Source organism: Lactuca sativa, chromosome 1, assembly GCF_002870075.4.
Source record: "Lactuca sativa cultivar Salinas chromosome 1, Lsat_Salinas_v11, whole genome shotgun sequence".
Lineage (NCBI taxonomy): Eukaryota > Viridiplantae > Streptophyta > Magnoliopsida > Asterales > Asteraceae > Lactuca > Lactuca sativa.
The window spans coordinates 11,963,215-11,975,026 of NC_056623.2; the positions used below are offsets into that span (position 1 = coordinate 11,963,215).

Consider the following 11,812-nt stretch of genomic DNA (forward strand, 5'->3'; position numbering starts at 1 on the left):
CCTCATCAATATTTTGATCTGCTATATAACAATTTTGTTCATTTCAAGTTCAAAGAGTCTTAGCAAATTTAAACTGTAAACAATGATTACCATACCAAATATCTTTCCAAAATCTAGTGTTGTTACCATTCCCTACCTTCTTCTTTAAAAATGAATCCATCAAAACACCTTGATTTAGAAGTTGATAGGTGGATTTATTAAATGGTTGAATCAAAGTTAGGAAAGAGAAGTCGCAACTCGCCGTTCCCGCATCACCATGGGCGGTGTTCCCGTTGTTTCCACTGTTGCCATATGTCTACTCCAGTCTTTCCCATGCCCACACCCTCCCTCTTGTTTGTTGTTTCCGGTGAGAGAATAGAAAACATCCAAACACAATAATTAATAAAGTCAAAATCAACATCGAAAAGGTTTATTTGCTTTTGTGGTTACAAAAATTTATAATTTAAAAAGTGTTTGGATTACTTATTTGTTCAAAAAAAGTTATAAGTCGAAAAGTTTTTTGATTGCTTATTTGCTTTTATAAGATGTTATCCATACAAAAAGTTAGAGGTTATAAGTCAAGAAGTTAGGAGTGTCTTATTTATAGAAAAAAAACTCCTTATTTGAGGGTTCTAAATGGTCATTTTCTATTTTTTATTTTCAATCCATTTTTTAAATTATTGGCTTTTCAAATAAAACCAATAAATCAATAAATCATAGTCAATCGTAAACACCCTTAAATAAAACTAAGCAAGAAAAACCGAACCCATTATGGATAATAGTTTTTTAATATTAACCATTTATAAAACTCTCTAGATGTGATCTAATTTACTTATTTCCTAAAATATAAAAAAGCACAATAGAAATGTTTGTTAAAAATCTTAATGTCAAATCATAGATAACAATCTTTATCCCTGAAAATAAAGATTATAATTAATATGTAGTATTGTACATTTCACATCCCTTCATGGAGTTTCTGACCCTACCATCAAATGCACCCTTGAAGTCAAAAGCTGAAAAGGAAGTACCGATTCGATTCCAATCAATTAGGTTATTCAAATAATTGAGATATGTAAATGATAACCCAAACATCATAATCATATCATCATATGTTTAAATTTCATCATAAAATATGTCAGAATACCAATGGACGCATATCCTCTTCATTGCTTTCTAGAACATGAACATCCTAGAATTAATAAATCAAACATGTTGATCAAGAATAACAATAACAAAATCAAGACGTAAATACCCTTGATCATTAAAAACAACCCTACAAAGCTTATCCAATTCCATCATGACATTGTGTGATGTGTCTCTAGAATGGTGTTTATCCATTTTACATGTACAACAACAACAATACCCAAATCACATAATAATCCTATTCTACATGTACATGAACACCAAAAAACAAAAAGGTAGATGTTTAAAATCATTCAACTATTATATATAAACATTAAATAACATAGAACAAACAAAAGCTTAATTCCATTTAGGATTACTAGCTACAAACTTGCAACAACAAATTAACTGGGATTTGTAGTACTATTAGATCAACAACAAGCATGAGGTATATATATATTTAGAAACAACATTTGCATTTGAGGATATATATATATATATATATATATATATATATATATATATATATATATATATATATATATATATATATATATATATATTAATGGTCCTCAAAACGTACAACAATGCAAGTAATATTGTCAGAACTGCCCCTTGCATATGATTCTTGCACAAGTTTCCTACATGCAGCTTCTGCATCACTTATTTCCTGCACAATACCCACAGCATCCTGCAACAAACATCACTTATAAATCTAGATGAGAAGAACTAAAATGTTTAATTTTGTTTTATCATACAATACTATATAAAATATAAAGAATCAACCCTTTTACTTATTGAACATTAACTTAACAATTCAATAACTTGATGATGAGTGTGTGAAAATAAAGAAATTAACAATATTGTGATACGCGTTATTGTGTTTTAACCTAATTAGTGTTATTAAAAGTTTGTTATCCTAAGATAGAAAAAAACCAGCAATATATTATAAAAATAAATTTAATGATGAGTGGCTAACCTTATTTGATAGTACATTCCAGAGCCCATCACTTGCAATAATTATAAACTCTACACCTTCAATTAATTCCTCCTGAGATTCAACAATAAATCAACCACAATGAACAACATTCTCCCATGATCATTTAAGCATCAAGAAAATTTACAATTTATAAAAACAAAAAAGAAAAAGCAGTTATTAAATTACCTGAATTTCTGGTTCAGCTACAACATATGGCTTGAGTAGTTTGTCTCCAAAGGCACGAGAAACAGCAAGAACTCCACCAACACGCCATGTTCCTGAAATTCACAATCTATTAAGCCCTAACTATTTACAAATTTGCCCCCATGTGTGCTGTCATTTTCTCATATATTTTGTGAACAACATTTATCCAGACATCACTTAATGGGAAAGATTAATTAGCATATCTTTATATAGAAATTTACTACCTGCCCAAATGATGAAGCCACCAGCCTGTTCAATACGCTCACGTTCATCACTTCTGTCAGGCTTGTGATCAATTGATAAAGGGATAGCTGCAAACAAAACAAAACATACGTCATGTTTTGGATCCATAACTATCCAAGGGTATATTGGTAAATTAAATAAGCTTACAACTCCATCACATTTCCATTCCATAATAAGCATCTTTACCAATTTAGTAGTCATTCGATTACCAAAAATGATAAGTTTCTTTTATTTAAAAAAATAATAATAATTTCTCTTGGTCTTATTTGAGGTTTCCTTAATATCTTCTGTTAGTAAGTCTTAACAATTAACAAAGTTCCATATGATAGAGGTGAATAAATAGGTATAAAGTATAATCAATTTTGAAAGAGACTTGACAATAGACGTGACAACAAGGGTACTAGGAATTGCACATGGAAGTATGTTAATGTCGTGTTCAAGAGAAAGCAAAAAATAAAATATTGACTTATTTTTTTTTTGACCAAAATGAAGCACACAGTACTACACTTCCCTCGTTAAGGCATGTTTACTTTGATGTATTAAGGGTACAACTTCACATGGAGAAAAAAGTAGAAGTACCAAAACAAGATGAGAGGACATGAGAGAGAGAGAAAAGGTATTCTATTATATATGTATATATGAAAGCACATAAAGATAATAATAAAAGATACTATTAATTATCCTAACTCAATTTTCCCTTTCAAGATTCCCGATGATTTCCATCTTGTTACCCTTGTCTGATTGCATTTGTGGAAAACCAGTGCATGTGCAATGAAGATGACATAAGCACATGCTACACAATCAATGCAACCCCACAAGGGACCAACATAAAGCTAACATGCTAATCTTTACATGGAAAAACACACTAATAACATGGAAACAAAGATGCTAATTAACAGACATACCTACATCCTTGTTGAAAGTTGAAACCTAATATTGTTGTTAATTGTACCTGATCCTGCCCTTGAAGCAACAACTCTTGAATCTCCTACATTTGCTACCAGAATCCGATCACCAAGCATTACAGCAGTTGATGCAGTAGAACCAGCATCTCTTTGCTGTGGATTTTCTCCACTTAGGTAATCAGCATCTGTCCTTCTAAATGCTTCAACTGTAATCAAGAATCAATAAATATCATTCACTTATTCACCAATCAAAATAACATATTAACAGTTTGACACAGACACTGTTCATACCTATGGCTGTCTTTGTGTCTTTCATAAAACCTGGATGACCACTTAAGTTCTTGAAAAGATTGTTCTTAAGATATTCTGCTGTTCTTGAACCACCATGACCTATTTAGTATATACATTGTAAGATCAGAAGCAAGAATTTTCAGAAAAGATGATTGACTATACAAAGGTCTTGTTATCTTGTAATGGAATTACTGACCATCAAAAACACCAAAAAAGGCAACTGTTTGACCATCAACTTCTGATATTGTTGTTTCAAAGTAATCCTCCATTGATGCCCTTTTACCCTTGAAACTGGCATACCCATACTTAAATCTTGCAGTTTTGCTTCCACTCACAAAGCTAGCAAGACAAAGATAGATTTAGTTTTTGAAATCTTATCTGAATAGGGTACTATCATTAAAAAGGTTAACTTTAACTCTTCAATTACTTAAACCATCTGAGTATCTCAAACAATTGTGTATATCCGTGCATAATTTTTGTTGGTTTAACTTTATTCTTTTTAGATTATCGTGCGCCTTGTGCCTTTTTAGTACTAGTAAAGGTAAAAGAACTGCCGAATTGTTAATGATAAGGATATTGACTATCGATTGTATACTAAAAAAGGAGTTTTATTTACTCCCCTCATCCAAACCTAGTTCAACCTGTTAAAAAATACAAAAAATTGCATTAAGGTTTGCAATTTATTTTAAACATCATAATGTTTCAATCGGAAACATGCTTTATGCTTCATTTAGTTATACAAATTTTCGTTTATGATCAAATAGATTCTCCTCAATGCTCAAAATTCAAAAAAATTGACTTCAAAAAATCGTAAGCAAGAGGATAAAAGGTTAATGAAATGAAAGCTGAAATATTAGGTCCGTTTTGTACCTGATTCCACCACCACTATCCAAGGCATCAGGGTCCTTAGAGGGAACCGCAATGGCGGATTGGTGTTGTTGTTCCTTTTCATGTTTCGGTTCAGACAAAGGTTCTGGCTTTTGAGCGGTAATAGGTGGCGGATTCCCCGGTTTAACGTCGTCGGAATCGTCTGTAAGGCGAGGAGGTCGGCGGTACTGTGGAGGAGCGGCGGTGGCGGTGGCGGTGGTGGAATCTTTGACGTCCATGATCAGTAGCAATTCATTCAAAGGTGGAATTTTGGGGGATGATCTGTCGTTGCTTCTGTTCTATTCAAACATTGTTTGTATCAATTCATCTTTTTCCATGGTTTTCAGTGCTTTCGGTTCGTTGTTATATGGCGGATGACGCTACCCAATTTTGGTAATTTTTGTTCTCTTGCGATTTACACCCTGTACTTTCTCTCCTCTAATCACTTTGCCTCTTCTAACTTTTTAACTTTTTTTTTTTTAGCTGAAAACTAAAAATATAATTTTAGTTAGTTAAAAATCAAAAGCTTTTAAATATATAAAATTTTCTAAAAAAACATTTTTATAAAAACTAAAATTGAAACATAATAATAATAGCTGTCTAGATTATAATTTATAAAATTTATAAATACTTCATAAATTCATTCTATCTATGGATACATCAACATACACAACAATATTGATCAGTAAACCAATATATCGTTTCGCATCTATGGATACATCAACGTGCACATAAATAGTGATCACTAAACCAACATATCTTTTTGCAATGTTTTTATTTTTGTTTTATTTTATTAAAAAACATAAAATGAAACAACCTTATCGATGAAATATGCTTATGTTTTTCCTAAGGGAAATCTCCAATAAAGTCTTAAAATTATGGTCTGGTTTATATTTTAGTCATAAACTAACTTTTGTTTACAAAAAAGTCCCAAAAACCGGTAAAAGTTTACATTTTGACCATTTTTGACTGGTTGGAACCGATAACAAATTAATTTGGGACTATTTCATAAATTTACCAAAAATATTGGGACTTTTCTGCAAAAAAAAATATTAGGGTTTTTCTACAAACAAAAACATTATTATTATTATTATTATTATTATTATATTAAAGATATAAATAAGTATACTATTTTTTAAATTTGTTATTATTAATATTGTTAATAATATTAAAGACATTTTATAAGGGTGAAGGTTGAGCGAGTGGTAATGTTTTAAGCTTTGAAATCATGAATGTCTGTTTGTATATTCTAACTTTGTATATGGTTATTTCATATTTGTTATTATTGTTTTTAATTCAAAATATTAACATTTAACAATTTAAAAAAAGCTACTGATTTTTTTAAATTGTTTACAAATAGTGAGCGTGTGATATGCGTGTTGTCTTGTATGTAAGTATTTGAATTACCAACATGTGTGTTGCTCTTTTTCATTACTTTATCCTTGTGGTTTTTTTGAAAACATAGTAGATATAGTATGATAAAACAAAACAAGTCATATTACTTTCTATTAAACAAGATATTTTAATTAATATTTTCGAATTTTGATATGAACCACCAATGTAAATATTTATCGTGGATGTGTTGGATTTGACAATAAATCATTCTACCTTAAGAAGTTTTATATACAAAGTGAGAAATCCTTTTATCTTAAACTATTTATACACAATTTTACAAATAGGCAACTTCTTTTAAATTGTTAAGTGTTAATATTTTGAATTGAAAACAATAATAAGAAATATGAAATGATCATATACAAAGTGAGGACATACAAGCAAATATTCATGATTTCAATGTTTAAAGTATTACCATCACCACCACCTTCACCTTTAGATAATTTCTTTAATAAATTTTTTATTTAAGTGTATTTATATGTATTATTAAAAATATTAATAATAATGAATTTAAAAATTAGTATACTTGTTTATATTTTTAATATAATAATAATAATAATAATAGTAATAATAATAAGGTTTTTGTTTGCAGAAAAGTCATAATATTTTTTTTGCAGAAAAGTCCCAATATTTTAGGTCATTTTGTGAAATAGTCCCAATATTTTGAGTCAGTTTATGAAATAGTCCCAAATTAATTTGTTGCCGGTTCCAACCGGTCAAAAATGGTCAAAATGCATACTTTTGCTGGTTTTTAGGACTTTTTCGTAAACAAAAATTAGTTTAGGACTAAGACGTAAACCAGACCAAAATTTTAGGACTTCTTTGGAGATTTCCCTTTTCCTAAAACATGAATATAAAAAATAATAACATGTAAAAGTGAAAAAAAAAAACTAAACATCGATGAGTTTAACGTGATCAAAAAACCTATGAAAGAGAAAAAACAAGAAAACATGGAGAGATAATATTTTTTAGGGATAATTTAGTCATTTTGTTAATGTATATAAGAAATTTATGTTGAACGTTACTTGAAGTAAATTTTGGATTCATAATTTTTTTTTTAAACCAAAAGCTTTAAACTCGGAATGAATGATGGAGTTTTTCATTTTTTGCGAGTTTTTTTTAGATACTAAAAGTTAAAAACAAATATTTGATCATTAAAGTTTTGGCTTTGTGCTTATTTGGTCATTAATACATTTTAAGTTTTAAAATGTGATTGAACTTGTTAATTTTTGTCAAATGATTATTATGACCGACAAAAACAAGTTTCCATACTTTTTTGGTTAACTAAAATCATTAATGCTTTTATGATTGTTCATTAAACTCTTGATTTTGTGTGAGTTAAATTCGTTTTTACAACTTTATATTTTATTTTATTTTTATGTGGTTTTTCATCATTCGATGTTTTTTTTCACAAACTATTTTTACAACTTCATTTTTTACTTTGTTTTTCATGCTTTTTTCAATTTGTTTTCATTGTTGGATTATGTGTCTATGTAACATCTCGAAATTCATGTACACCTATTTAACCCTTCTCATTTGTCAAGTTTTCAAGATTAGCCCTTGAGTGGGAAAGTGTTGCAAATGAGTACGCTGGGCGTACCGGAGAGTACGCTGTGCGTACTCATGCGCTTAAGTTGGATGCGGACTCGCCTAGGTACGCTGGGCGTACCCAAGGTTACGTTGGGCGTAGGGGGCCCAGATGCAAACCCTAATTTAAGGCTTGTGTACTATAAAAGGAATGCTAAGGCCTTATCCTCAGCCTCCATTTCAGAGAGTGAAACCCTAAGAGAGCATTTCCTTCGTCCTAAAGCTTGTGTGTGAGTATTTTGAGCTAAAGGTGCCTTTGTGTGTTAGTGAAGAAGGAGGAGAGGAGCTTGTGGAGGCTAGAGTTTGAAGTTCAAGCTTGGATCTGAGTTCTCCAGAGGAAGGAGCTTCACTTTGAGGTAAAAAGCTCAGAACTTTCCTCTTTATTTTGGTTTGGTGTTTTATGGTCCATTTCTAGGGTTTAAGTCCCAAAGGTGGAGACTTTATGAGCAAGAGGGGCTCCATGGACCTAGATCTGTCCCATTTCAGTGTTATGAGTGATGTAGATCCATAAAAATCCCATCTTGGTCGTTGTTATGGAGTCATGCTTGAGTTATGAGCTTTAGAGTGTTGAAAGTGGAGAGATTTGGGTGTTGGTGACTCTCACAGCCATGCAAAGGCTTAAAGCCACCAACTTTATGGTTAAGAGGCTTAGGGGTGGTCAGATTTGAAAGTTGGTCGTGGGTCTTAACCGTTTAAGACCCCAAAAGCTAAGGAGTCTAAAACTGGGAGTTACGCGGGGGGTAATCCCAGTACGCGCAGCATAAGGGGTCGCGTTCCCCGTTTCTGTGAGGTGACCGGATACGCCCAGCGTAACTCGGAGAGTTGACTTTTGGTTGACTTTTAGGGTTTGGTCAATGTTAGGGTCTTTGAGCCTGGAGAGGGGTAAAATGGTCTTTTACCCTTTTGAGAGTGCTAAGAGGGGGATCTAGTCTAGCCTTGAGGGTTGTATTGATTAAAGTGTTTATTCCATGTGATTAGGCGGAGGCTAGACCAGATTTTACCGAGTTCGAGATTACCGAGTTACCCGAGGTGAGTCTTCTCACTATATTGTACCTAGAAGGGTACCTATGTGTGACCGGAAGGTCTTATATGCTATGAGATGTATGTGCTATATGCTGATATGTGATATGTATGTGTTATGTATGCTATGTATGATAAGGACGGGAAGGTCAAGATGATATGGACCGGAAGGTCAAAAGGACATGGTCCGGAAGGTCAGGAGGTTACGGACCAGAAGCTCGATACGGGTAAGACCGGAAGGTATACCGGGATTTGGGACGGAAGTCCCCTGAGACACTCGGACCGGAGGGTCCCACAGAGTTATGGCCTGGAAAGGCGTATGTGTTGTATGCGGTATTTTGGGGAACTCACTAAGCATTTATGCTTACAGTTGTTGTGCTGTGTGTTTCAGGTACTAGCGAGAACCGTGGGAAGGCGCCGACATGATTCGTACACACTGAGAGGATTATTTATTTGAAACCTATTGAGATTCTGGGATTTGTTTGTTATGATAATATTGGATACAGTTTGTTTGACATTGTTTTGATGATTAAAAATATGATTTAAAAATGAAAAATTGTTTTGAAAATTTACGTCGTTACAGTCTAATTCTATAACTATAATTAATATGTATTTGAATTGATAGTAACATATTCCTTTTGGGTTGTCCTCAAGACTAACAATTAGAAATGATGATATTCAAGAAAGGAGATTAATTTATTATTTGATTAATAAGATTGGAACTTGGGACCTCCTCTCCCTCTCTCTTAATCAACAAAAGCCTTAGCCAACTAGACTAGAGCCACATTTGTTTTATATTTTATAGTAAATGATAGAAAATGAAGGGAGTAAACGTATTTTTTAAATACATAAAAACATATATTTTACGTAAAAGAAATACGTAAAAGAAACATATAAATTGTTTGTAATTTTTTTATAATACGCTAAAAATATTTTTGTTTTATTAAAAAAAGTTTTTTATTTTTGTAAAACTATGTTTTTTATTTTTGTAAAACTATGCTAGAGTAGGCTAGGTATTCATATTAGGACTAGAGTGACCTGATTTGTGATGCCTTAGCCTAAGAAGATTTCTGCTGTTATAAGATGCTTGAGAGTGAGTAGGTAGCTGTGAGGAGCTTATGAGAGGTTTACCGAAGGGTAGCCTATGCTAGCGAGATGTAGAGTACTTGTGAACTGAGATCCAAGGAGGAGGACTTGGGGGAATACTGATGCGGTGTGGACGGTAGTATAAGGGCCCGTACTACCGAAGACACCGTATCAGTGCGCAGTCCAAGTAAGAATCCTTAGGGTACTTGGGAACAAGTAGGGATGTGTTTGTTGGATTAATGTCTAAGTCCATAACTATAATTGGTAAGACTTGACCCGACCCGGCATGGTCCATTTGGGTTGCATGGCATCATGCACTTGGATAGACTATAATGAGAGAAATAAGACACTTATGGTTATTAATATATTATAAGTTCTAGTATATTAATAATAAGAATAATAAGATTATTTAATTAGTATTGATCAAGAATTAATCTAGGATTAATTAAGTGATCAAAAGAAGACTAATTAAATATATGGGTTGATTGTGTAAATCATCCATACTTGTATAGTGGGCTAATGCTCCATGGATAATCAAGTTGGGCTAAAACCCATAGGATGGTCCATGGATGCTTCATGGTGTATTTGAACCCATGGATCCAAGGAAATGGAAAGTCATGACAATTATGGTTTACCCTAATTGTAACACTATATAAAGATCTTATTCTTGACAAAATCGACTACTAGTATCATACTAGAGAGAGTAAAAAATAAGGGCTAGCCGATTTCATGAGTTGTGGATTTCTCTCAAGTTATTCCAAGTGTATTTGGTGTTGTGTGAACCATTTGAGGTGTCACACTTGGGGCACTAGACACTCAAGCTTCATGAAGGCTTCCTACATTAAAGAGGTATGTATTCTATCTTGTTATATTCATTATTTTATATGCTAGATTAGGATAATACCTTGGAAAGTTCTTATTTGCATGTATAATAGAGAAAACATAGATCCAAGGTATTTAGGGTTGCATGTACACTTAGGAGTGTTAGAATGCTCATAACCCAACAGTGGTATCAGAGCCTAGGCTTGTTTTCTTGTTATACTTGCAAAACTACTTAAAAAATCGAAGTTGTTGCTGTCTGAACATCAGACTCGGCGAGTCCATCAGGAGACTCGGCGAGTCCATGCCTAAAAAGTGATCAAATCGATCCAACTCGCCGAGTTGGTTCATGCACTCGACGAGTTGGACCCTAGACAACATAAATTCGACTTTTTTGGCTGGAATTGCACTAGGAACATTACCCTAAGATGTTTTTGAACTTATAAACTTGTTTTTGATGTGGTAATGTTCATGATAATCCAATTTCAAAGATAATTGTCAATAGATTCATGTTTTTTATTAGTTTAAGGTTTAGACTAATTACATGAAAAAGTTTGATTTGAATTATCTTGTTCTTATGAGTTGCTTAGATTAATAGAAAAGTTGAGTGAAATAGTTGTTTTCAATCCAAATTAATCTAAGAGTTGATTCTAAAATGTGTTTTTGTAACTTGTCCTCAAGTTATATGAAAAGTCACATTTAAGTTTCATAAAACTCATAAAAGTTGGCAATGGTTACAAAATATGAAGAGTCTTGTCCTTAAGTTATGGAGGTTCAAGAGTCACTTCATTAAGTAATAAAGTGTAACCTTAATTAATTCCATAAGTTATAAAATAAAGAAAAGTAATTCTTTTATTAGTTTAAAGTCTTCCATAACTTGTCCTCAAGTTATGGAACTTGAAGAGTTTTTGGATTAAAACTACTTTAAACACATAAATCATGGAATTAATTAGTTTTGAATAGTTTCAAAACTTGCCCTCAAGTTTTGGAATTTGTAAAGTTTTCTCTTATGAATACTTTAATTCCAAGTTAGCCCTTAGAATTTTAAAGAGTTAAAATTCAACCCTTATACTTTATAATATTATAAGTTAATAATATATATATATATATATATATATATATATATATATATATGTATAAGAGTAAAGTCAGTCTTACCGCTAGTACGCCTCATTCACGAAACCGATCTATAAGGTGGGTATAAGGTTGTTGCCTATAAAATGACAACTTAATGGGTGTCCACTCTCACCCACCGCTTGCTTGACTGGTGGAGGGTCGTTAGCCGAACGGGTCTGACAGGACTAGAATTCTCCCTTCA

The 11,812-nt window shown here is 32.3% G+C and overlaps 1 protein-coding gene and 1 long non-coding RNA gene across 3 annotated transcripts; one reads left to right on the top strand and one right to left on the bottom strand.

Annotated features, from left to right (window-relative positions):
- Positions 1 to 1,402: 1,402 nt before the first annotated feature.
- Positions 1,403 to 4,994, bottom strand: LOC111904194 (probable protein phosphatase 2C 11). Its single transcript, XM_023899976.3, has 8 exons — positions 4,594 to 4,994; positions 3,920 to 4,062; positions 3,724 to 3,822; positions 3,480 to 3,638; positions 2,509 to 2,595; positions 2,267 to 2,358; positions 2,081 to 2,152; positions 1,403 to 1,792 (listed from the first exon to the last, which is right to left on the bottom strand). Exons 1-8 carry the CDS (start codon positions 4,827 to 4,829, stop codon positions 1,664 to 1,666), a joined length of 1,017 nt encoding a protein of 338 aa, XP_023755744.2. The 5' UTR covers positions 4,830 to 4,994; the 3' UTR covers positions 1,403 to 1,663.
- A 935-nt stretch (positions 4,995 to 5,929) lies between these two features.
- Positions 5,930 to 9,379, top strand: LOC122195810 (uncharacterized). Of its 2 annotated transcripts, XR_006186634.2 has the most exons (4): positions 5,930 to 7,925; positions 8,548 to 8,598; positions 8,729 to 8,816; positions 8,981 to 9,379. It is a non-coding gene; the product is annotated as an uncharacterized LOC122195810 (long non-coding RNA). The 2 variants fall into 2 exon arrangements; XR_008226279.1 differs by having other exon boundaries at positions 5,935 to 7,925; positions 8,729 to 9,379.
- The last annotated feature ends 2,433 nt before the right edge of the window (positions 9,380 to 11,812 follow it).

Coding starts and splice junctions, on each gene's coding strand:
- LOC111904194 (XM_023899976.3), bottom strand. CDS start 4,829: ATGGACGTCAAAGATTCCACCACCGCCACCGCCACCGCCGCTCCTCCA. Junction 2,596..3,479: donor TGCTTCAAGGGCAGGATCAG/GTACAATTAACA, acceptor TTTTGTTTGCAG/CTATCCCTTTATCAATTGAT. Junction 2,153..2,266: donor TAGCTGAACCAGAAATTCAG/GTAATTTAATAA, acceptor GTTGAATCTCAG/GAGGAATTAATTGAAGGTGT.